This window comes from Pocillopora verrucosa, chromosome 13 (genome assembly GCF_036669915.1).
Source record: "Pocillopora verrucosa isolate sample1 chromosome 13, ASM3666991v2, whole genome shotgun sequence".
Classification (NCBI taxonomy): domain Eukaryota; kingdom Metazoa; phylum Cnidaria; class Anthozoa; order Scleractinia; family Pocilloporidae; genus Pocillopora; species Pocillopora verrucosa.
Window position 1 is genome coordinate 1,449,392 of NC_089324.1, and position 25,128 is coordinate 1,474,519.

A 25,128-nucleotide genomic window follows, 5' to 3' on the forward strand; every position below is an offset into this window, starting at 1 on the left:
TTCCTCGGCGTCGACAAATTTTCCACAATATCTAAATTATTTGATTCTTTTCTCCTTTCTACAACGGAACAGCAACGCCACACTCAAATCCATTACGAATAACGGCCTACACATATGCAGTAACATCAGCAAATCTATCGCCTTTCGCATCCAACGCTCGCGGTAGAGCGACCGAGTGTTGGTACATCCGGGAAACTGACGGACTGCCACGTGTTCCAATTGGTCTGTCCCGCTAGTAAACTTTGGGAGACTTTCAGCTTTGATCAGTATACAAATATTACTTGATTTCCTATTTTCCCATAGTATTGCGACGAAAACTATCAATCTTACCCAAACGCCATTTTCTATGCGTCGGTGGTAAATTTTCAACTATTTTTTCATCTGAGCTTGATTGTGGCGACCGAATGAGAGTTGTCACATCACAGCGAATTCTCCATAGTTTGTGTGGAAAATGCGCGGGATGAGATTTGTGCTTGCCTCACTGAACAAAACAAGTGTGTTAGCCTTTCTGCAGTGTTCGGAAGCGTGATAAATTATTCACAAGGGATTGCCACTCAGGTAGAGGTTGGCGAGGGTAAACAACGTAGGCTATCGGAAGGCCACCCGTCATCATCAATGGTATAATTTTCTCAAAGAAGGCATAAATTGCCTTTTACGCGAATTTCATAACGGCTACCTAGAGAAAATCGGGGCAAACCCACACACGTATCTAGCAATGAGTGGATATCTGGGAGACCTCTCTGCTTCTCAACAAAAGAGCCTTGAGGAATTTAAAGGAATGTTAACAACAGAGACCATTAGTGATGAGGTAAGGTAAACTATGACCGGTAGGGATCGAGATCCCAATGTAATCTTGGATCCGTTTATTACCACTGCTGTATCTAGGCGCGATAAGTTTTTTTTTCACGTGTGAATGCTAACAAAGCTATTTCGTGTGGAGCTGTTGGCTAATAAATTGTTTGGAGGCTAACATCCGATCGTTCCTGGATGTTTACGTCGGGATGCGATGTAATAAAAGTTAAATTAGCTCTGAGCTTATATTTACGATTCGTTGTTAAAACCCTGAAAAGTAAAATGATTTTTTAATAAATGACGTGGAAATGAGCTGTTGAAATAAGCAAAATTTCCGCTTTGTGCCCATTCTTTGTCGCAAAGCTGTGTCACTAGGTATGCTTTTTCAAGGTCGATGAAAATTACTCTGGAGAACTCAGCTTCCCAAGCAAGAAATTACTGAATGTATTAATCAACGAATATTAATGACCAACTTCATACGATCGATGTTTACATGACCGTTCAGTCCCTGGAGCTCGATATCACCCCTCACGATAAATGCAGTATATTTATAGATCACCTGCACGTTGGCACGTCATTTTCACAATCCCCTCTTTGCAATAATACAACGTGTGGATTACGTCTGGTGCATGTATTACGTGATATTTTTTGTGTCGATGCTGACGGAAAGTAAACATAGAATTAGGAATGCATCTCCCCGATGTTTTAGCAACTATTATAAAATCTTTCGTTTTTCAAAGGTTTTATCGCATTATGCATGAATTTATAACTTGCTTCACAATTAGCTATTATAATATTAATTGTAAATATATTAGACAAAGCGAAAGGACCTGTTCGCGAAAAAATATATTATTTAATTGTTTTTTCGAATTGTTTGTTGTTTGATTGTAACGTTCAGCTTTTCTTTGTGGAGATGTTTTCTTATTGCCTCAAAAGTGGGAAAATTATAAATATATTTTATGAAAAATTTGATCTGATTTTTAGTAGTTAGAAAATATTGACAAAATCATCTTTTTTTTCTTATTAAGGTTGTGTAATTTTCAGCAGTTTCTTTGAGATAAATGTTTAACTTGCCTGGCTTTATGAAATTATGCAAACTTGGAATATTCATAATTTAAATAAGAGAGGCTCTTTTACAAAACGTTTGTGACGGTTATTGTTTGAAAGTGTAAATTATGAAATTTTCTGGTATCAGAGCATGCACAAATTATTTCAGCAGAACAACACCTGTCTGTCAAGTTGGGTTAATCTCTTCTCTCAAATCTGAAAGGGTGTAAGTTGGTTTGTAGTTAGTGCTTTGCTATTGATACTGCTATATTTAAAAAGCAAGAACAAAGAAGGCCAGAAATCTTTTCATCATAATGAAGTCAGTTTGTGCTTATAATTAGTATTATGTTCTATTGTTTAGGATGTTCAAAAGGTTTCCAATTTCAAGAATAATTATTAGAAATTCACAACTGTTAATTAGCTGGGTTTAGTTTATGTTGATTCTGATGAATTCTGGAAATTTTTTTGCATAGAATTTCAAGTTACCTTACCTTGGAGAACAATCTTCTTAATCATTACATTGTGGTCACACTTTTTGCTCAGAATTTTTTCACAAATACACTAAACAAAACTACTTATTTCCAAACTTGTTGTCAACTTTCCAATGCTATGGAATGATTTTTGGCATTTATTTAAAAAAAAAAAAACAATGATAATTTCCTAGCAAAATCTTTACAACTTTACATGCACTTTATTTTTATATTCCCTAAACTACAAAAGACTGATCATTTTTGAAAGTGTGTTCCTTCACGGTATAAAAGATGTTGTATCTCATTGTAAAACTTAAACTGTCATCTGCAAAGCTAGAAAACTTGCTGGACATTTCCTAATGTGTTTTTTTTTTAAGTTTTGTTGTGTGTGATTTTTAAGATTATCTGCATATCAAGGCCAGCAAGGATATAAAATCTGGTCTTATTCTTCTCAATTTCCTAATGTTAACCCTTTACAGCCTAACATCAGTGTGTACACTCTCCTTAATATCCTCTATGAATTTCCTAAGGTGTTGTTGAGGAGAATGTGTTTCACAATCAAGAGCTTTTTTAATTGGTGATTGTTTCCTACATTCTCCTGATCTTGATGTATGATTTAGGGATGATACTGTGAGGAGAAATTAGATGCTAATCACTTCCAGGGATCATAGGTATAACAGGAATCTGATACATTTGTTTTAGGCAACTCTACTGAGATTTTTACGGGCGCGCAGTTTTGACACGAAGGCTGCTTACAAGTAAGACATTCTCTTAATTTACAGTTACTTTGTATAGTTCAACACAAATATAAGTTGATAGTCCCTTGAAACATACATGTATTTGATTGATAATTGAGGATTGAGGTTTGTGGCAAGTGTTGAGATGTTCAAAGCTGTTCAAGAATGACTGTGGAGAAATTTTTTGGTAGAGACAACAGAAAACTTTTAATTGGGTTAATTTTTTGACACAGCTGAATTTTCTTCACATTCAAACTGAGTGAAATCCTTAGTTCTAAATTTTTGTAAAGTAATATTATTGTGCATTGTAATGCAAGTGTTCTCCCACTCCCAATTTTTTGGTAGCCAGTACATACGGACCCGGGAGTGGCGTGTTAACAATGATATAGATCATGTCCTCGAACGTGAGGTAAGTTTTCTTTGCTTTTTTATTATGAGTGTGAGTATGAACTTAGTCAGTAAGTGTGCTAGCTCTCAGATTACATACATGTATTAGTCAATTCGTCAGCCAGTCAGTCTGTCAGCCAGTCAGTCAGTCAGCCAGTCATTCAGTCAGCTAGTCAGTCATCAGTTGGTCAGTCATTCATTCTGTCAGCTAGCCAGTCAGTCAGTTGGTCAGTTGTTAATAAGTTAGCAAGTCAGTTAGGCAGTCATTCAGTCTGTCAGTCAGTCTGGCGGTGGGTCAGTCAGTCATTCAGTCAACTAGCCAGTCATTCAGTCAATCAGCAAGTCAGTCAAATAGTCAGCGAGTCTGTCAGTCAGTCATTCCATCAGTCAGTCAGTCATTCCATCAGTCAGTCAGTCATTCCATCAGTCAGTCAGTCATTCCATCAGTCAGTCAGTCATTCAGCTAGTCAATCTGTCATTCAGTCCATCAGTCAGTCAGCAAATCAGTCAGCAAATCAGTCAGCAAGTCACTCAGTCAGTCAGCCAGTTGTCATTCAGCAAGTCAGTAAATCAGTCAGTCAGTCAGAAAACTACTATTTAGCCCATTTTTTCATTGCACATTCTTGTAATGAGGTGATCAATCAGACTTTCACTCATGCAACCAGTGGTTGTTAAATTAATGTTACTATAATTTTCTGCAAAGTTTGAGAATTTTTTAATAAATGCTTAGCTCTCTTCCCATTTTTATTTTCACAATAATTTATTCTCTTATTTTTCCAGAGACCATTAGATGAAGAAATGAAAAAGGTATTACTTAATATTCTAGACAGGCATAGATATGTCATGAAGATCCAGCAACGTGAAAGGAAATGTAAAGAGAGGTTTACATGTATTTAATTAAAAATATCCTTGGCAAGATTTTTATTTATACAAATTCACATTTTTTTTTCCATTTATTTACATCCAAGATCGTATCCTGCAGTTTTCACAAATACGATAAACTTGGACGCCCCTGTTACATTGAACACACAGGAAGAACTGATACCACTGCCCTGATGAAGGTTTGTTCCAAACATTTAAAGTGGATCATTTTTTGTGCTGTATTTGTCACGTAAAATGTATTTCTAAAAAGATCTTTTGGTTTTTTTTGAAAATCTCAAAACAGATTCAAATTAAGACTTGCTTGTCTTTTTACATGTAGCTTCCTCAAGACCAATTCATAGGATGGCACATTTGGAATAATGAAAGACAAATTCAAAGAATGATGGAGTTTTCCACAAAACTTGTGAGTAACTTGAACCCTTTAAGTCCCACTAGTGACCAAGACAGAATTTCTCCTTACACTTTCAGTACAATGTCAAGCGGACAAGTAATGAGAATAAAGAATATATTAACTAGGGGATTATTAGTTGATCCAATACCAAATTCTCCTAACTAATATCATATGAATTGTATGGTAGACAGTAAGGAGAATTGCTAATGAGATCTTGGGAGTTAAAGGGTTAATAAAAGTTATACTTGACTTGTCCCCAGTAGCCTACCAAGCAGATGAGTTAAAGAGAGGTTTGTTGGGAGTTTGGCACTAATTGTCAGTGCTAGATGCCTTGCAGACCTCTTGCTGGTTGCTTAAGAGAGAAATTAGAATCTTGTCAAAAAATATGCTACAATTACTCAGTAAATATGTTTCTGTCTGAGCACAACAGTTGAAATTAGCAATCTTGCAATGTCTTGTAGGCAAAACCACACAATGCATGAAGTTTCATGAGTTGATGTAAGCTTTGGCCTTAACTGCATAGTTTTTAAATGATCTATTTAATAATAATAATTTTAGAAAATGCAAGACACGCGTTTTTCTTTGATTTACAGGGACAACCGGTAGAAACAATGGTTCATATTCATGATATGACTGGGGCAAGTATGAGTCTAAGGTAAATTAATAATTAAAATTAAATGCTTTGTCTAATTTCTGTCAACCGTGTACACCCTAACATCAGTTTGCACATTCTCCTTCCTGTTCTCTTTACATTCCCTGTGGTGCTGGCAAGGAGAATTTCTTCAACAATCTAGAGTTTATTTAGTTGGTGATCATTTCCTTTATTCTCCTAACCTTTGTGTTTGATTCAGGGATGATATTGTAAAGAGAAATTAGATACTAGTCACTGTTAAGGGTGAAAAAGGTTAAGGATCAGACAGGATTCTTAATGTGTAGCCCTATAAGCTTCTTACTCATGTTCAAAATTATCACAACTTGAAATAACGACAAATGTAAATGACTGTGTAAGTTAATTTTGTTTCAGTTCTCCCTCGCTAGAAAGCATGTAAACATATACCTTTCCTTTTACTTCTCATTAGCCTGTCCAAGTTTTATAAATGCTTTCATTTTTTTGAACAGGAAAACCTTGAATTTCTTTAAAAGAATAGCAAAACTTGATCAAGATTACTACCCTGAAAGAATGGGAAAGGTATGCCTTTGGTTCATGACACATTATTAGTGTTTGTTATGTATGATATAATAGTGCAGCTGACTTTTGTGTTCAAATGTTTTTAGGGAAAATATTTGAGTCCTCTCATTTTTTCATTGTCCATGTGACCCCTCCCTAGCTCAAAGCTCAAATGATTTCCCTGTAGCAAAATGAAACAGGCTTTCATGAGGATTGCGAGGAATTGAAATGGTTTAGATAAGAAACTCAGAATTATTTATCTTGTGGCTGACAGTGATCCAAAAGGATTGCAGGCCATGAATTGGGCCACAGGTATCAGGCTGTGAAGTTGATGGCCACCCAAAACCATTAAACCTTTAACTTCCAAGATCTGATTGTTAATTCTCCCCTCCAGCTGTTGCACATTTCCTTGTAAATTAGTTATGAGAACTTGGTGCTGGATCAAGATAGCAACTTCTACCTGATAAGTTTGAATATTCTCATTACCTGTTTGCTGAATAATGTATGGATATTGTAGGGAGAAGTTTTATGTTAATCACTTCTGGTAGTTAAAGGGTTAAACCCAAATATTATATTAATAATTTGTAATATATTAGGATCCAGACTCCTTGCATTAAGGAACTGAAGTACATGCAGTTGACCTTAAAAAAATGGCAAGCGCATGGTTCATGTTGTGAGCTCCAAAATATTACAGTCAAATAACAATTATAATTATTATATATAATTATGTGATGTCCACTTGTTTTGATTAATGATTTCTACCTGCTATTTATTTCATTTTCAGATTTTCCTTGTCAACACCTCGTGGTAAGATAACACAACAAAAATTTACTTCTTGATGGCATAGCTGCCTTTACATGGTCGCCATCTTTATTTTAAACCTGTGATTTCAATTGATTGTGTAGTACACTGAGCTTTGTGATATTCACAAAAGAGGAAGCAGGATTATTTTCTGATCCTAAGCTTTGATGCTTTCTAGGGTTTTTCCAGTCCTTTGGAGAATAGCCAAGATTTTTGTGGACCCAAAGACGAGAACGAAATGTGTTGTGCTTAAAAGCTCAGAGCTCAGCAAACTGTGTGACTATTTTGATCCTGAGGATTTGCCAGAGGAATTTGGAGGCTCTTGTAGATGTGACAATGGCTGTCTTCCTCCTATACCCAAACACATGGTAAGGTTGATAGTTTTGACAGTCAAAAATTGTCATTCAGTAAGTCCACTCAGGTGATATCTCAGGTGATCAAGATCTCTGATTATTGAAAGAATCCTCCCTTTGAATTAAAAATTTTCAGGGACCTAACTTCCACACAAACTCTACATGAGCTAATGTCTAGTCTTTTGTTTTGCTGTCTGACACCATCATGAAAAGGCAGCTTGCATTTATTTCAACCAAACATCTAACTCAGGCATACTCATAGTATTTAATCAGATTTATTATTCATTTGCCCCTTTTTCTTGACACAGATATGAACCCTTTCACTCCCAAGATCTCATCAGTAATTCTCCTTACTATCTGTCATACGACTCTTGTGATATTGATTTGGAGAATTTGGTATTGAATCAACGAAAAATCCCCTAATCACTATATTTCTTTATCCCCCATCACTTGTCTGCTTAAGATTGCATTGACACTGTAAGGAGAAATTCTCTCTTGGTCACTCATGGGAATAAAAGGGTTAATAATTTGTTTTTATTCATTATTTCTTTTGTGATAAGAATTTAAATTGATTTTTTGTAGCTAGAAGTGAAAGACAATCCACAACTGATAGAGCAGACAATAGGTATGCTATTGTACATCCAAAACAATATTTAAAAGGTGGCAAGGGGGGTAAGGTGAGAGAATTAGGTGTGATGGATGATGAACAAAAACCCTGTTCCCACCCCCCTCAGTAATGTTTCTTTACCTGGATCATAGTTTCCAGAGTCATACCTGAATCAAATCAGGGGAAAAATGGAAACTTTCTGATATTTCTGCTGTTATCCCTCAGAAACAAGCTGAAATTTGTATGTAGGCCAAAAAGGACAAAAGGATTTTGTAACAGTTTTATCACTTTTAATGCCCTTAAAGCCTAACCTATTTTATTGGAAATTTATATGTAATCAACATATTTTATTTACAAACATAACAGATATACAAACAATTTTTTATCAAACCTTGCTTTAAACCGCTGATGGTTCTTTGTATTATAAGTTATTATTGATATTATCTTTTGTAAAGCGATTATAAATTATCTATCTTTCCATTACTTATGACTCCTACTTTGCTTGGTCAGTAGTGCTCTTGGAACTCTAACTTAATTCATCTCTGATTCCGTCTTTAATGAAAACAAGCCTCAACTCCTCAGTTGTCAATGCTTGCAGTAACATTATAAAAATATGATTGTGAATTTCTAAAAAAATTTATATCATGCAGGACCCAAGAAATCATTTACATATGAAGTAACCTGTGATAACAAGAAAGCTGACACATCCATAGCATGGTATTTTAAAGCTACAAGGTGACGCTCATTGAATTTTAGCACACAAAAGTCCATTTTACAGTTATGTGCTTGGTTGCCAAGCCTTTGAACAGGAGTGAGGTTAAGGGTGACCTTGTTGTGATACAAACTTTGCTGTGTTTCAAATACAAATTAATTTGTTATCATGCTAACTAGATACTGGTCTCCATCACGACACTTCCAATTGGTACTTCGCAACACTTTGGCACTTCAAATCAAAGGCTTGGCAACTAAGTACACAACTGTAAAATGGCTTATTGATCAACTGCCCTTAATCTTTCAAACGTTGCAATAGGGTTTTTCTAGACTGGCTTTTTTATATAGTACAGGTGCATGAACTTGTTTACAAAGAAAAGTAACCAGAGATAAATATCTACCTGTCTAGTCTAACCTAACTCAGTCAATAAGTATTGGTATTTTTACCCCTATTTTTCCTCTTTGTTACTTTTTGTGCGACTGGATGGCTTTTTCTGGTCTGCTTGTACCATTATGTTTGGCCACATACTAGGTTTTATTATGATCTTAAAAAAATTACTTGTGAGTCTGTATACTGGTCTAATGATGTTGATCAATATTTCTTGTTTTGTAGTAAAGATATTCAATTTGGAATTAAGTTCAAGGCCAAGCCTCATTCAGGATGGAAAGACAATGAAAATGAAATTGAGGAGATCTGGGTCGAGGAGCTTGAGCCAATTACAGAATGTGATGTATCAGTGACTGGGTAAGGTTGGATCTAGTGCATAATTCTCCCCTCTAGGAGGTATATATTTCCCTGTAAATGAGTGGAGAGAATTTGGTGTTATATCAATATCAGGCTGATGTACCTGCTTCAGGAATAACTTTAACCCTTGAACTCCTAGTGGTGATTCATATTTAACTTCTCCCTTTAATAGCCATAGATTATCCAGCAAACAAATAATGAGAATACTCAAAATAATCAGGTATATGTTATTATCTTGATCTAACACCAAATTCTTGAAACTAATTTACAAGGAAATGGGTAGCAGCCAGAGGGAGGAATTGATAATCAGATCTTGAGTGTTAAAGGGAAAAGTTAAATGAATTAACTTTGGTAAACCATTTCAATTTGTGACACCTGTCAATCCCTCATCATGGGTAACCCATTCAATTTCTGTCAGTTTTCTATCAGTCTTTAACTTGGTATTTTATGTCTGTTACTAAGCCTATTCAAGGTCTGACACCTGTCAATATCTGTACAGCACACTAAGTATGCACATCCCTGTGTCTAAAATTTATCAATATCTTTCTCACCAGTCAGTGTGTTTTTATGATTGACACTTGTCCATAACCTTTCAGTTTCTACACTCCACCTTGTCCTGGTATCTGCACCTTAGTGTGGGACAATTCAAACTGCAAGTGGCTCTCAAGAACAATCAAGTAAGAACACCAACCTTAAAAATATTGCAAAGTAGTTAAGGGTCTTGAGGTGCGTTTCTCAAAGGTTGCAATAACTTAATGGCTTAGAAAACAAAATGGGCTGGTTAGGGTGGTGGAAACTGTTTCTCGATTCTTTAAATTTTGATTCTAGAATATGGCTTTGGGCCTGTTAAGTTATTGGGCCTTTCAAGAAATGGTACCTTGATCATGTCTAGCCAGTGAAAGGGCTGTGTTTATCAATACAGTGGTCAAACGTCTGCACATGTGGGAACATTATAATAATCAGATGGCATGTTTTCAGCCTGTCAGAACCAAGTTGTTTGAGTTACCAACAACCAGTGCGAGCCAGTAAGTCACAGAGTTTTAGGGTTAGGGGTTAAAAAGATAAATAAAGAGGATTCCTGTATTTGTAGAGGCTTTGTGCTCAACAAGCCTTGAGTTTTCCTTTTACCTACTTTTGTTTCCATTTAAAGATTTCTATGGACAGTTCAATTTTCTTTTGCATATGTTGCAACACAGCAGTTTTTTCTTTTCTTTTACTTTGAAATTTTGCATGGGAAATTGGCACACAACTGGCCAAAAATGATCCCCTCACACAAACGCGATGTTTGACCACTGTGTTACATCCATCACTGTCAAGGGGCTACATCACAGTCCGTGCAATCTACCAAACCTACGGTCACCAGACCATGCAGCTATCCTTGTTTCTTGTCAGTTTATTGATTACCCCTCTGTTTTTGTTGTTGTTGTTGCTTTTTTTTGTTTAGCTAAACTCATATTTTGTTGTCTCTTTCCAGTTGCAGTTAATTTACATTTGCTTGATGCAAAAAATTATTCAATATGATTGTAAGATTTCTGGTCCTCTTTCTAGGTACCATGTCATGGTCAGTGAGGTAGACTCTGATGAAGAAATATCAACTAATGGTAACAAAGAAATTTGTTAAACAGCAAGTAATGTTAGGGGCAGCTTGTAGAATGCAGTATCCATTTGCCAATTAACACTTAGAATAGGGGCTGGAGATCTCCATCATGTAATGGTTGATGAGGGCAAAGCCTGATTATTATGTAATGAAATCTAAAGCAAATAATCTAATTGCTTTGGTATAAATCTATTTGTCTTTGAAAACATAACAACAACTTATTTTAAGACAGTCTCATGTTGTTGTGGCTACTGCCTCCTATAGGAGGTGAAGCCACAGAATGATGTTACATTTTTGAGATGAGTAAGTGAGGGAGTTTTACAATAGAATTCCGATCTTGACCCAGTTTTGATCAGATGTTTCTGGGTGCTATTTATTGTTTGATTCAGAGTATCTTAGTACTGTAGTTTGACATTCACACAACACACTGGTAAGTTTTCTCCTTTTGTGATTTCTGGCTTATAGCCTCTAACACATTATTTTTTGTAGATATAGGCATTTGATATGTAACATTATATGATAAGCTGAGTTATACATGCATTTGGATTGGTTCTTATTTATATGTCAGAAGACGGATGCAAAGATAACATCACTTGAAAAATTTCAGTGATCCACCCAGCTGCACCTGGGGTGCTACTTTTTTGTTTTAACCTCATTTTTCTGTCGTCTGTGATTTTTTACTGAACAGACACAGAAACATGGAATCTAATCATTAACCCCTAAACTCTCAGGAGTGACCAAGACAGAATTTCTCCTTACAATATCAATTCAATGTCAAGATGACAGGTGATAAGAATAAAGAAAAACATCAGTCAGGCTATTAATAGTTGATCTAATACCAAAATCTCCAAGCTAACGTCATGAGAACTGTATAGCAGACACTGAGGAGAATTACTTATGTGATCTGGGAGTGAAAGGGTCAAACTTTTCCTAATTTTAATACACAATCAAAAATAAGAAGAACAAAATTTTTTAACCAGGAAATATGTCTTGTCACATCCTTTTGAGCCTTTAATTAAATGATTAACATTTAACTTCTCCCCTATAACATCCACACATTATCCAGACGAATAGTATTGAGAAGACTCAAACTTATCAGGTAGAAGTTAGTAATCTTGATCTAACACCAAATTCTCATGACTTATTTACAAGGAAATGTGTAGCAGCTAGAAGGGACAGTTAACAATCAGATCTTTGGAGTTAAAGGCTTAACATCTAAAAGGAATTTTTCTCTCCATAAAGGATGGTGGATATTTTCATAGCATAGGTTTTAACTGTGGCAATTATATATGGTAAATTATTAGTTAATGATAAATGATAACAACATTATTTATTAGTGAGAGTTATCCTGCAATTAGAATTCAAGTTATTTAATGGAATGATCATGAATTCTGGAAATATTTTTCTAGCGATAAACCATTTAACAAGCTATTTAAACAGCTTATGATACTCACATAAGGATACTTGCCATGATCACTTATTCCTTATAAACATGCTGCTTGATGGAAAGTGATAATAATTAATATGTTGGTGAGAGTTATTTCTAGTGAATTTTTAGATTTCCCTCAGATATTTGTAGCACGAGGTTGAAAACTGCTAATTGTGTATATAAATAGAGAAAGACTCAACGAATTATAAGATTCAGAACAAACGAGCATTTTTAGCTTTGTTCTTCAACTTCATACAATTTGGACATACGCTGAATTCTAAAAAGTGCTACAATATCTTTTCTACTAACTTATGGTATTTTCCTATTTTTCATACGCAGAAAACGTTTTTATGGGACTCAATGTGAAGTGTTAATGATATTTTCCAAGAGAAAAAAAAGGGTTGATCTTATCGCTATTAATGAAATATTTTCCAAGAGAAAATATTTATTTAAACTTGGTTGTATGTAATTTTGCGAAACAAGCTAAAAATGTCATGGTCGGGTTTTTCAACTTAATAGGACTGTTTTATAGTTCTTTGATAAATTTCAAGTATTGCTTCTAACTAATATTTGAAACTTTTTCTACTGACATAGAAGTGTACTCAGTTATCAAAGAATACTTTTCTGAAAATCAGCTAAAATCATTCTGAAAGCGTTAACCACTGCTAAGGCGTTTCCCGCGCTTTTAGTTTGCTATTTGTTTGCAATCCCTTGTTGCATTTTTCCCGCTCATATTTTCCCGCTCATTTTTCGCGCCATAAGACTGGCTGCTTCGGATTTTTGTATTCGGTAATAAAAAGGGGTCCATTACCTTGAAGAATTTCCAGCCAATCAGGTTCAATCAATCCAGAAGCGTTGTCAATGGTTACACGTTTCTCGCGCTTTTCGATTAGCTGGTTGCATTTTTCTCGCCCATTTTTTCCCGCGCTTTTACCGGCTCCTTCGGGTTATGATTGGTTTATTCTGTAGCCCGTAGTTGGTCTCTTTTCACGCTGCACAACTTTGGCTAAGCACGACGCTACAAACCAATACTTTTTTTAAGTGGTAAGTTCCAAGAAACTTAAAACTAATGCGATTATTTAAGTATTTATTGGCTTATTGTGGCTGTTTATTTACACTTACTTTCGGTCCTTTTTCAAAATATTTGAACAAGAGAAGAGTAAACTTAATCCTCTCTTGAGTTTAAGTTATTTACATATTGTAATGTTAACGTAACTTTCTCATTAATAGAACTGTAGATAACGCATATGCGTTTTTAGATGGTTTACAAGTAGTATTATATTTTGAAGTTAGAATATACGAATAAACCAGCATAAAAAAAGTGTCTTTGTGGTTTTTGTCGTGATTTTATTTTTTAAATAAATATTCTGAAAGTGTCTTCTCAGGTAAGAGCCATTTCGAAAGTGCATGACGGAAGAGGGACATTAGTGACTGAACTAGAACAGACAGAGATGGTTCAGTAGTTAGAATACTCGATGACCTTCATCGTGCTCTGATGAATTCGGACAGAAACGTCCAAATCTAGATGATATGGTTCGAAATCGGACGAATCTGTCTGAAATTGGGCAGAACAGTCAGTAATTTATTGACCCTTCCAGACAGAACGTTCAGAATTTAGGTGACACTGTTCGAAATAGGACGAAACCTTCCAAAATTAGATGAAGCCCTCCGAAATTGGACAGAACAATCAAACGGAACTGTCCAAAAGGGGATGGGAACGTCCTAAATCGACTGTCCAGTTCGAAATCAGACGGCGGCGTCCGAAAACAGATAGACCCGACCGAAATCACACGAAGTTGTCCGAAATAAGTCAGAGCCGCGGTCGTCAACACTGATCAAAGCCGTACAGGCGAGGGAAATCCGACTAGCTGATCACTCGGGACTTCTGTTCAGTGTTTGAGCTAGTGACCTCGACTTGGTACAATTATGTTTCAATTCTTCTAATTGCTTCTTTGATCATAACACCGACCGCTGTGAAGTTACCGCACAGACTGCCAAAGCGGAATAGTTCAAAACAATTGAACTGAAAATTAACTTCACTAATCTATGTGTAAAGGATTGGTCTTCGGGAAAACATGTTATTGTCGGATCGTCTTCAACATCTCCATGACGCTAATTTCAAAACAACTGAACACCATAACAGATAAGGGGAAATATGGAATAAATTTTGTGGGAAGGACTGTCTATTTTAAAGCGTATTGCGGTTTCCTCTGGTCTTTTAAGATAGCGTGGGAATGGTGTATCAATACATTTTCTCAGTCATTCGCCGCTAACAGTAAAACGGAGAGGGAAAAGATCAGGCGAATTGGCGGTATTGAAATATTACAACTAATAGTTAGAGAAAGATGTTATTAATTCGTCTCGTCGCAAGCGTAGGACAACGAATAACAAGAAAAGTCTCATTCCTGAATATTTTAAGAATAGGTACATTTTGAGCTCGGATTACCACGATTATATGACTTATTTTCAAATTAAAAAATGGAACTATCAAAAGTTTTCTCATGATATGTTTATTTTGATAATTTTTTTCCACAACTTGTCAGGTCGAAGATGTTATCTTGACCGAACACTGATTCTCGTAACTAATATACAAGGAAATTTGTAGCAGCTAATGGGAGGAATGACAATCAGATCTTGGAAGTTTAACTGTTCACTAATTTACAAAGAAAAACGAAATTACATATAGCCGCGAAAGGAGCGCTTTCAAAACATCTTGCAGATCAGAAGGTTAACTCCAGTTCATAATTTTAAAGGGGATACTGCCGCCATTGTGAGCATGACAGCTTTCTTATCAGGTAAGTAGTTTTCCTTAATGAAACAATTTACGTTTAAGTATTGTTTACTTTCAAATTTGGCTGGATATCCACGCGCAAATACTTTGGCCTACTAAGATATTGCATCGGCTTGATGCGTTAGCATTTGGTGTAACTTTTAAGAAGTACAAGGTAACAAAATTTTGTCGGATGTCCAAGGAACATCTTTATTATTCGAAAGGCGTTTATCTCTCACTGCTCCGTGAAAAAAAATCGAATATGCAACTGCAAAACAGATGTTGAGCACCTGGAAATGATTTCTGATAGCCATAGCCAAATCAAAATTCCAGAACGGAAAATTATAAGACGTTCTATTTGTGAACACAACTCATCATCAAACTACATGCAACATGAGCAGTGTTTCAATTGAATCAAAGAAACTCTAAACCTGCCTTAGCCTGACTCTCAGCTGGTCTAAAGTCGCCTAAAATTGTTCTCTGGCTCGTAAATTAAACTATATCCTTTCCGAGAGGTTAGGCCTATGAAAACCATCTCTTATCTTTTCATCATCAAAACACGCTAAGGCTTGCGAAAGGAAAGTCAAAAGCAGTTTTTAAAAACCACGCAGCGTCATAGCATAACAAAAAAGGCACGATCCTGGAGAAGTTCTTTTTGCCAGCTCACACAGAGAAACTGCGTGGTTTTAGCGTTTGATTAAAATAGCGGTCCTTTCGTCACTCAGTAACTGATGACAATCTTTCTCGAGAATCCGGATCTAACTTGCGGCTCGCTGGTCCAACGCCCGCGCGTGATAAACTGGATTACAAAGAGAAATATATTTGAGATTAGGGCAATGTTTCTGTTTAAAATTTCTGAGAAAAGGCACATACATGCAGTTTCATTAGACACCTGTCTCATTAGCATTTTCTCGTTATTGTCTCAGCCGAAGTATCAAAATAGCACCGAATACTATGGAGTGACCATAACGAAATCAACAAGTTGAGGAGATTTGGGCCTGTACAACATTAACCTTATTTTATAAAAAAGGATATTTAAAAAACTGAAAATTTCGTCCCGAGCGCTTTCCCACACCACGGAATACTTCTTGTATAGTGTTAAAATTGATCCACAGATTGTTTTATTTATAAAACTGTTTCAAATTTTGAATCTCTACTGATTCGTGTTCAAAGCGATGGCCCTTATATGGGTCGTATGTCAACAAAAATGAATAGGTTTATAACCAGAGTGTTCGGTGAAAAAATATAGGTATTTTTTTACTTTTGAACATTTACTGAGAAAACAATGAAATATTTCCATTGGACAAAAAAATAATTTCTGTCTTTCTTTTACTATCTTGCGGATCATATTGTGTCAGGCGCAATCATACCGGCTGCGATATCAGTACATCAGTCACAATACTTCGAGCTCACATCTGAAATGTGCAATATGCGCAGGGCTGATACAAAATATTGGCATTTAATAGCAGCGTGAGACCGACCTTTTAGGTGATTTCGTTGCTGCCTACACCAAAGCGTCGGCTAATTGGTGGGTGAGTTATTTGCTTTTCGGGAAAACAGTAAAATAAATCACCGCTAACGGCCGGCCGCAGTTTTTCGTGTGGGAAAAAGGAATGCCAAAACGGGAGTCTAATCACCAGCGTCTGACGCCAAGAGGGACGCGGTTCAGTCTTAATATCGTGACTAATCAGTGGTGATCACCCACTCTCGCGAAGTGCGGGGGCAAAGAAATTGAAATCTGCAAATCCAGAAAGCTCGAAGAGTTATTTCTTTCATTCTAAAACGTAATAAATAAAGCGAGGCATACTGGAAAACATGCACAAATCGCAAGCACGTACAGAAAATGAAAACGCACTGACTTACCGGGGAAAGTCGCATAGTATTAGGAGTGAAGGAGAACGAACGAGGGGAGTATCCGAGGGGTTGACCGACTTTGAAAGCTATTAAGGTATGTGCCGCCCCAAAATGGTATTGTTTTTGAGTCACTTTGGTCTTGAGGAAGGCAGGGAAATAGCGATAGAGAGGGGGAGAAGTAGCCAAAATATATCTTTCGAGTTGAATTTAAAGGTGAATCCTTCCATTTCTACGTTCCGGTTATAGAAAAAATTGGCGTGTTTTAGTCTAAAGTAGATCAAGGGTTGGAGAGTCGTGGGGGCACGCTCCTTCGAAGAATCCCTAGGGGTACCCACTCCCCTGGAATGTGTAGGAAAGTACAGGCACACAAGAGTACGATGTGGGGCAGGAATAGAATGAATTGGAATGTAAAGTCGAAACATGCAACAGAGGAATGCACGAGGGCTGTGAAAGCAACAGAACGACTGTCCATATCTTTGACAAAATACACGATACACCCGCACATGCTCTATAAGCCATTTCAATGATGCCAAAAAAGCGCATTCTGCTCTTTGTGTGTCTTGGGGATGAAGGTTAAATGCTCCAGTTTTCATTCTGGTCGAGATTTCAAAATTAGACAAAGTAAATGGAACAGTTTTTTCAGTGCTATCTTCCGTTCCAATGATGTAACAAATGGAACATTTTTTCTATTTTTAAGTATCTCTCTTTGCTATTTATTTTCCATCTTATCCAAGATTATTTCTTTACGGCTAAGCACGATCGATCAGACAAGAGTTAACGTAATTCTTGAAAGCTGCAACTTGATATTCCTTAAAACCCGTTCTGTTGCTCTCTGCAGAGAACAACTGACTAACAACAGTGCGTACAACGACGACAGTCAATTCTCAAAAACTATACCATCCTCAATTTTCCGTTCAGGTCCGTCGGTTTTTTTGAAAAAGGGATTGGTCAGTTCAAAATTGACTACGTGACTGGATTTCTCTTCTACAGTAATTCATTTGTCATCACCGCACTTGCTTTGAATTAAGCAGTTCAATATTTATAGCAGAATCGACGTAGATTAATGCCGGAGTTAAATTTAGCTGCGTACCAGTTTTTATTTCATCGATCATTCAGCTTAAGACCATGTCATCGACTCATCATATTTAAAGAAGAACTTTTCGAGCTTATCTTCTCTATACAAGCAGATGGTAAACCCTCTTATAAGCCTTCGGCAGACCGGGGGCTTACGAGGGAAAGGGTCTTATCTTTGACGGGCTTAGTTTCAAGGGGCTTACGAAGGAAGAGACTTCATTGTTGAAAGCAAAATGCGCGATTCATCAATTTTCATTGTAACCACCGCCAGCTCAATTTTGAAACCTGCAATATCTGAGAAAGAAACCAGGAGATATTTTCAAATACGGCCATATTCTGTAAAAACTTTGCAACTCTACTAATTAAAACCATTTGCCCAATAAAACTACTTTTTGTTCAGCAAAAATCCCGGCAGAAGTTGATAACCACTCAAGTCAAAATTCTTAACCCTCTTTAGAGATGCTATCTGAGGAAACAGCTGCAGACAAAATCCAAAAATTGCGTGTATTTCAAAGCCAATTTTCTTAGTCTTTAAGCAAAGACGCATCGAATGTCTGTAATGTTTTCGAGTGGTGCCTCCTACGCCGTTTGCCACAGGATAACCACTCAAGATTTTTACATCGCGCATGATTGATTCAGTGCCCTGTTCTGATCTAGAACCCGAATGTCGCCTGTTTAAATTCTTAATGCTTTTAAATAAAACAAGCTTTCGGTTTACCACTGCAACTAATTTTCTTAGTATTCCAACGATCTTAAGACCATAAGATCTAGTAAATTCTAATCATTTCCGAGGCAATTTTAACAAGATATAAATGCGCGTCTGCAACAGTTGCATATTTCAAAACATGTATTGACTAAATCCAAAAATCATATTCTCTCGATGTCTTCCTAACATTTGGATTCAATCTATGGATGCAAAGAAACGTTGCGTGATCATGTGGGCTTGAAATTACCTCTAGAAAGTTCAAATTATCTTATTATTGTCAAACCACAAAAAACTCCTAAACATAACCCTTGGGTTTCGGAAGAGCTAGGGTTCATTCGTGATTATTTGATGATATCTCTTTGGAAATAAAATAAATACACTCGAACATAACTTCCTTAGGTTGTAGTTATTTCAAAAGTTCAGACCTCTTCGAAATTGTTCTAGGGTACTCTACAAATTGAGAGAAATGTCGATTGAAATTGAATAAAAAAAATATTCGCCCCCTCATATTGGAGGGATTAGTTTACGAAACATTTCCTCTGGAGATTAAATCAATAGTTCTTTTTCCGGTTTCCAAACGCAAAAGAAAGTTAAGATAAGCGCCTGATATGTTTAACAAACAAATCTTTTCATTTCAAATATCAGAAAAATCAAATGTATGAAATTTCATTTAGCGCAGTGATGTAGCTCACTTGATTGCCATATGTTGGGTTTGTGCGGGCTCATGAAAGGGATCTATAAAAAGCTTCAGACAGAGCTCATTTACGAAATATTCGTTTTGGATCATGCAGTCATCATGTTGAAATTTTTAGCCCACCCTTGAAAAATACTATTTCTACCCGAATGCATTTTTGAACTGCTGTAAACTTGAGCAAACTGAGTTTAGCAGGAGCGATTAGTTAATGAGCTCCTGGCTTAGCAATTAAAATCCAGTTTCGCATGAAATAAAGAGTTTTAAATCAATTTGCCATTCATTGAAAGTTTGACAGTTCAAGAATCGTTTCTGCAAAATTAACTACCGGGTGGCAGTGTAACAACTTCTGTTGTCAACGCGGAATTGGGATTTGCTTGTTTTTTTTTTTTGGCTGAAAATCATTTCCCGATACGTGATTATAGAAAGGCTACAGTGCTTGAGTTTAAGACATTCTTAATTAATTAACCTAATTACTATATTCCGCATATCTGCGGGATATGCTACCGCAAAGAAAAGTCGACATGATCCAACAGAAAACATGGAATCTTTTGCAGTTTGGTTCTGTATTCAACTGTCTTGAAGAGTGAAGTTGCGTCTGCTACACACAAGTGAATAAGTTACTTATAATTCTGCATCGTGTGGCAGTTTATCAAAATGTATACCACGAAAATACCGTGCGTTCGTGTATTAGAGAACAAATTTAGCAAAAATTAAATATACCGTAATGGGATGTAGATGCTATGTCTACCGGGGTATCTATCAATACACGTTACGTCTAGGCACGAAATTTTAAACTTATAAACCGCACGAGTCGTAAGCGTGCGCGCAATTTGTTTACGTCTTACTTCCCCGACGAGCTCGAGGTTGTTACATAGTTCACAGCTTGTTAGCATCTACATGACATCGAAGAGCTGCTATCTTTACCAAGAGAGAACGACAAGGCTCTTAGCGAAACAACGTTTTCTCAAGTACGTGGTATGTTTGCTTAAGTTTTATTGAGAACTTTTCATCTTACTCTTGGTTACCATGCACCTTTGAACCTACTTGAGGTTTACGATGTTTTCTGTCCGGGTTAAAGTTGCGCTGTTAAGAGTTTCTGTTCACAGCTGTATTTGCTGTGGTTCTCACGCTCGCAGGAAAAAATAAAAAGGAAAGAAAAAAAAACGGTCCACGTAAAAAGCACATGCAGGTATTGTGAGGGTTTTAGACTGTAACACGTCCCAACCCACGGCAGTATAAAGATGGCGATATTTACTTCACGACATGATTTCTAATGACCCTAAGGTAAATTATCAAGGGGTTGGTTAGACAATACGTCGCGCGCAGATATTACAAAGAGAACGAAGAACCACGAATGGCGTGGCCTTGGAGACACGAAACACACACCTCTCGGAAAAGAGCTCTCGACGGTTATCAATCATTGTTTAAAATAGTTTTACATCGTATTTTTTTGCGGCCGCCGCATGAGTCATCCACCGCAACGATGTTGGTCGGCGTTATGTATTTGTAATTCAGGACATTTTGAAAAACGTGATGTATTAATTAATGCGACTCAGCAATGTTAGCATAACCACTTTGAATATTGGCGGCTGTTTACAGTATTGGCAGTAATTTGTGAGTGCTAACGATTGGTTGTATCTCGCCGCAAATCAGAGTTCAATTAGCTTTATTTACCACTTACAATTAAACTATTTACATTCAAGAGTGCTGTTCCGTTCTCTTCAGGTATGCGATAAACACCATTTTGTATGTCTTCTTTTTTTTTACACAATGATTTGAAAATTGGTTGGGATGCAAGCTTCTCTAAGCTAAGCCGGTTTCTAGCCACGCGTCAAAATATTAGGTCTTAGCGAAAAAAAATTCTATGGAATATTTGAAATCTGACTTTGGATCTTGAGGATTATCTCCGATTGTAGATTTATGCAATCTTTATCTTTGAAGTATTTTTATGCTCTTAACTGCTTTAAAATAGAATCTTGCATCTCTAGCCACTTTCCGTTGTCATTCCATAGCTTGCAGATTTCATCTTTTTAGCGCCAAAAAGTCTTGTTCGCCGTGGGGCACCAGCTAAGGAACTCGTATTGATCTTGTTAACTAGATCAGGACGCCATTCAGAGAAGGAATTAAGAACAGTTTACCTATTTAACTAGCTTATACGCTCAGTAAATAATCGGATGAATTTGAAGACAATGAATTCTACAGCTCATTTCGTCGCTTTTGAATCAGCTTATATCCTAGTTAGAAATGTAGGAACCAGTTTTTCATGCGGGTGTCGATTGAGGAGTTTTTCGTGGTGCGTGTTCACTGCTCATCATTTAGTGTTGTCAATGACGGATATAAATGTTTGTTGTTAACGGATTAAAACAGTCACTTTAGAGCAGAAACTTCGTCATTTCGGAGCCATGCTAATGCCAGATGACTGGTCAACAGAAATTCTGTTGTAAACTTATCTGACACTAAAATTAACGTAGATTGTAATATAAACATGCTTCTTAATTCTAACGCCTTAGCACCCGAGAAAATCTGTTGTTTTAATCTTACCTAATACGATTTTATTGATCTACGAACCTCACCCGCATAGTTAACCAATATTCCACATGCAAACAACTTTGGAGAACTCTAAATTACTTTCCAATATGAGAGGATGTGGAGGAAATCGTTAACTTCAGTCATCTCGTTTTTTTTACACTTTTTACACTTGAATACAACTGTAATTACTTTAACACTCAAGCAATTCACGTCATATCTAAAAGCAGTCTCACTTCTTTACTTCACACATCCGACCTAATTGATCAGTAATGCAACAGTTTTTACAAGGAACTTAATCCATTAAATGTGTGCATTGTTTCACCCAAAGGAACAGAAAAGGTTATTCATAAATCAATCCTTTCTCTCGAGTGTTCACTTACGAGACTCGGAGGCGCTGACACTCCCTTAGAGAATAGGCCGAGACGATTGGAAACACGGGTTAATGCGCTGGTAAATGCTAAGTCAAATGACTTTCCAACTGTTTGAGTCGTGAATGCCTAATCTTAAAAAGATATCAAGAGTCTTTTGGACAAAGGAAAAGCCGTATATAGGTTAATCGTTTTTTAACCTGTGTTTCCGCTTATTGTTAAGTGAAACCGAAACCTCCAATATGAGAAATTGGAAATTCTAGATATGCCCGCACCTCTCTCAGTTACGAGAGGATGTGGTCCATTGATACATTGACCTGTGTTGACTGAAGATCTTTTCAAATCCTATTTCAGAGCCGATTGAAGTCGCCCTGAGACGCCATCAAGACCCAACAGTTCATTACTACACTCCAGTGGGACTCGTTCAGTTGACCAGTCATTCAAGACAGCGAAGCCATATCGACAGCTCTTTAAACGCAGCTTTGTGATTTTGTCCTGCAGTTAAACACATCGACAAGTCATTAGTATAAGTCGTCGAACTGAAAGGTAAACTTGATTAGTATTTTTTTGCCCTCTGAATATTTCAATTCGTTTTTTTCGCTTGGCTAGCACGCGATGGAAAAAAATGAGTGCTGCGCGCACATGTAATATCTACGTTGACGAAATATAGATCACCAACGTTGTGAAATATCCAAAGAGACGGTTGAAAAACAAAGAAACGGGTGAGATTAATGTACAAAAAAAAAGTTTGGTGTAAACACAATCTTGCGAGATATAATAATAGTGTTACGCAGACAACAAAATGTGATGAAATGCTCTTTCAAATCAAGGTCTCACAACCATTTTGCTAAAATCACAGTGATAAGCCGACATATAACTTACAAGAAAAAAAAACAGACAGGCTTAGACTTTCTAAACCCTGGCGACAAATATGGCTTTGAGACGAAACAACAAAAACAGATTGTAAAACGACTATTCAGTTTCAAAACTCTACCAAATTTCTTGATTTTTGCAACTCCATCACGTACGCAACTTTGAGAGGGAAATTTGTCCTTGTCTCCCCCACTAATCTACCATTCCCCCCCCAGACCCCCCCCCCATATCGAGAATTCTCGAGATTCTTGATCTTGTCGTCAAAGGAACAAATCACTTTAAAACAACAATCCTAAAAACTTATTTAAATGAGTACAACATATCACGATAACGAAATTAAAATTATAGAGCATGTAATGCGTGCCCTGCGCCGCCAAATAAATCCGTCAAACGCCACTGGAAAAAAAATACACAGTCATCCAAGTCTACATTCTTTCAGAACACACACATGAGCGGAATTCAGTGTCTAGCGGGCTATGACTGTAACGGTTGATAACGATCTTCTAAGAATATCTTGGCAAAAATTCGATGCATTCATAACGGATTTTTGTGTGTCTGTCCGTGTGAGGGTTTGGGGTTTGCAAGTTAATTTTGTGCTGAGCCGGAAGACGGTCGCGCGCCCGTGAGGAAAGTATGTTCGCGAAATCAAATCTTACGGATCTTTACGGCGCCTGTGATCTGGTTACAGAGCGTTTCAGTTTTCCCGGAGGATTTTCAACAACCGAGCCTCATGGCTTGGTTTTTTCGGAAAATGCACATGACTTTTAGAGCTTTGAGTCCTTTTCATGAAGACAGAATAATTATTAAAACAAACTTCGTGGCACCAAATCGTAGCTTGTTGTAGTTTTCACATAAAACTCGCGAGAAGTAACTGTTGAACATAATTCAGTTTGTCAACGAGGTACAAGTAGCCAAAAGAGGAGGAGCCGGGGGGAGGGGGGAAAAGGTTTTGCACGCAAAACGGTGCAAACATCCTTTGCTGTTTACATTATACCATGGTAAGTTTACAAAATTGTGCCGCCGACGAATACAGGATGTTTTTCTCAAATCAGAACTGCATGGGAGCCAGCAATCGAGATTGAAAATTCCTTTCTCGATTTATTGACGTAATCGGGTGTATTTATATAAGCTGCGCTGTAAATTTCATCAGATTAAGCCACTAGCTAGAATAACAACAATTGTGGATCACCGCGGACACAGTTTCTGCATCGTCATAGGTTTCCTACTGATCGGTGAACAATATTGTTTAAAAGAAAGTGCGTTCTCTACGTAAGTACAAATCCGTTTGTCAGTTTCTTTAACAGTTTTCGAAATTTTTCATTCGTGACCACAGCTCATGGAAACAGAAAACGAATTACTGTAAGTTAGACGTTTCAGTCTCATGAAGATCAGCACAATATTAAGTGGTTCTTGTCGTGGTATAAGGGTCATAAAATGAACTAACACTTTAAGTCTCTTGGAGAACAACAAGTCATTGCCAAACGTTTGGTAACGCCCAGGTCATGGAATATCAGTGACGTCACCTGTGCCAAACAGTGATATTTCCTCTCTGAAATACAACAACAAGGTGCTTTCGACCAATGTATTTTCTCTTTGTGTCATCAATCGAACGATAGTTTCTTCAGTTCTGTGTTCTGCCGGACGAAATACTGACAAATTTCGATTCACCGCCGTTCCCTTCGCTAACCTGCGAGCAGATTTCATTTTAACGGGCGAGAAACATTGCTTCCCTGTTGTTTACAAATTTCTTGGCGGTGAGGGGAAACAGCGTTGGAGAAATTTTCAACTTAGGTATTTCAAAAACGAAACTCTGCGCGTCGCGGAAGACACAATGGCTGGGAAGGAATAAAAACCGAAGATAAAAATGTCACCTGTTACGGTAAGCCGTGAGAAAATGCGGTTAGTTGTTCTTAAGAAAAATTGCTTAACTGATGTTCCTAACTTGTGAGACGATTTTCCTATTGTTTCCATTAATAGGTCACCCGTGTAGCTAATGAAAAAGGCGAGGCGCTAAAGTGCTTATGAAGAGTCTTTCCGGCCAAAAGACTGTATTGTGACAAATCGAAGACAAATTGGAGTCTGAATAGTTTATTGATCATTCAAAGAAGCGCTGCTGTTGTAATCACAATAAATATTCGCACGC

The 25,128-nt window shown here is 37.0% G+C and overlaps 2 protein-coding genes across 6 annotated transcripts in view; both read left to right on the forward strand.

Annotated features, from left to right (window-relative positions):
* The first annotated feature begins 338 nt into the window (after window positions 1-338).
* On the forward strand, window positions 339-13,433 carry LOC131784935 (uncharacterized). Of its 3 annotated transcripts, none has more exons than XR_010716039.1 (16): window positions 339-808; window positions 3,012-3,067; window positions 3,392-3,455; window positions 4,214-4,240; window positions 4,402-4,494; window positions 4,635-4,718; window positions 5,300-5,361; window positions 5,826-5,895; window positions 6,659-6,681; window positions 6,854-7,043; window positions 7,611-7,653; window positions 8,286-8,370; window positions 8,960-9,091; window positions 9,688-9,768; window positions 10,640-11,980; window positions 12,457-13,433. XR_010716039.1 is itself a non-coding variant. In XM_059101779.2 (15 exons), exons 1-15 carry the CDS (start codon window positions 716-718, stop codon window positions 10,710-10,712), a joined length of 1,176 nt encoding a protein of 391 aa, XP_058957762.2. In that variant the 5' UTR covers window positions 339-715; the 3' UTR covers window positions 10,713-13,433. The 3 variants fall into 3 exon arrangements, 1 of the variants encoding a protein (XP_058957762.2); XR_010716040.1 differs by having other exon boundaries at window positions 10,640-11,474; XM_059101779.2 differs by having other exon boundaries at window positions 10,640-13,433.
* Window positions 13,434-22,448: 9,015 nt separating this feature from the next.
* LOC131784905 (SPARC-related modular calcium-binding protein 2) overlaps window positions 22,449-25,128 on the forward strand; it is a 31,307-nt gene continuing 28,627 nt past the window's right edge. The window contains exon 1 of one of the 3 annotated variants that reach the window (XM_059101739.2): window positions 22,449-22,658. The gene's annotated coding sequence lies outside the window, so the exon portion shown is untranslated. Of the gene's footprint in view, window positions 22,659-24,077; window positions 24,255-24,534; window positions 24,865-25,128 lie in introns of those variants that run through there. The other 2 variants (XM_059101742.2, XM_059101741.2) reach the window with 2 other exon arrangements.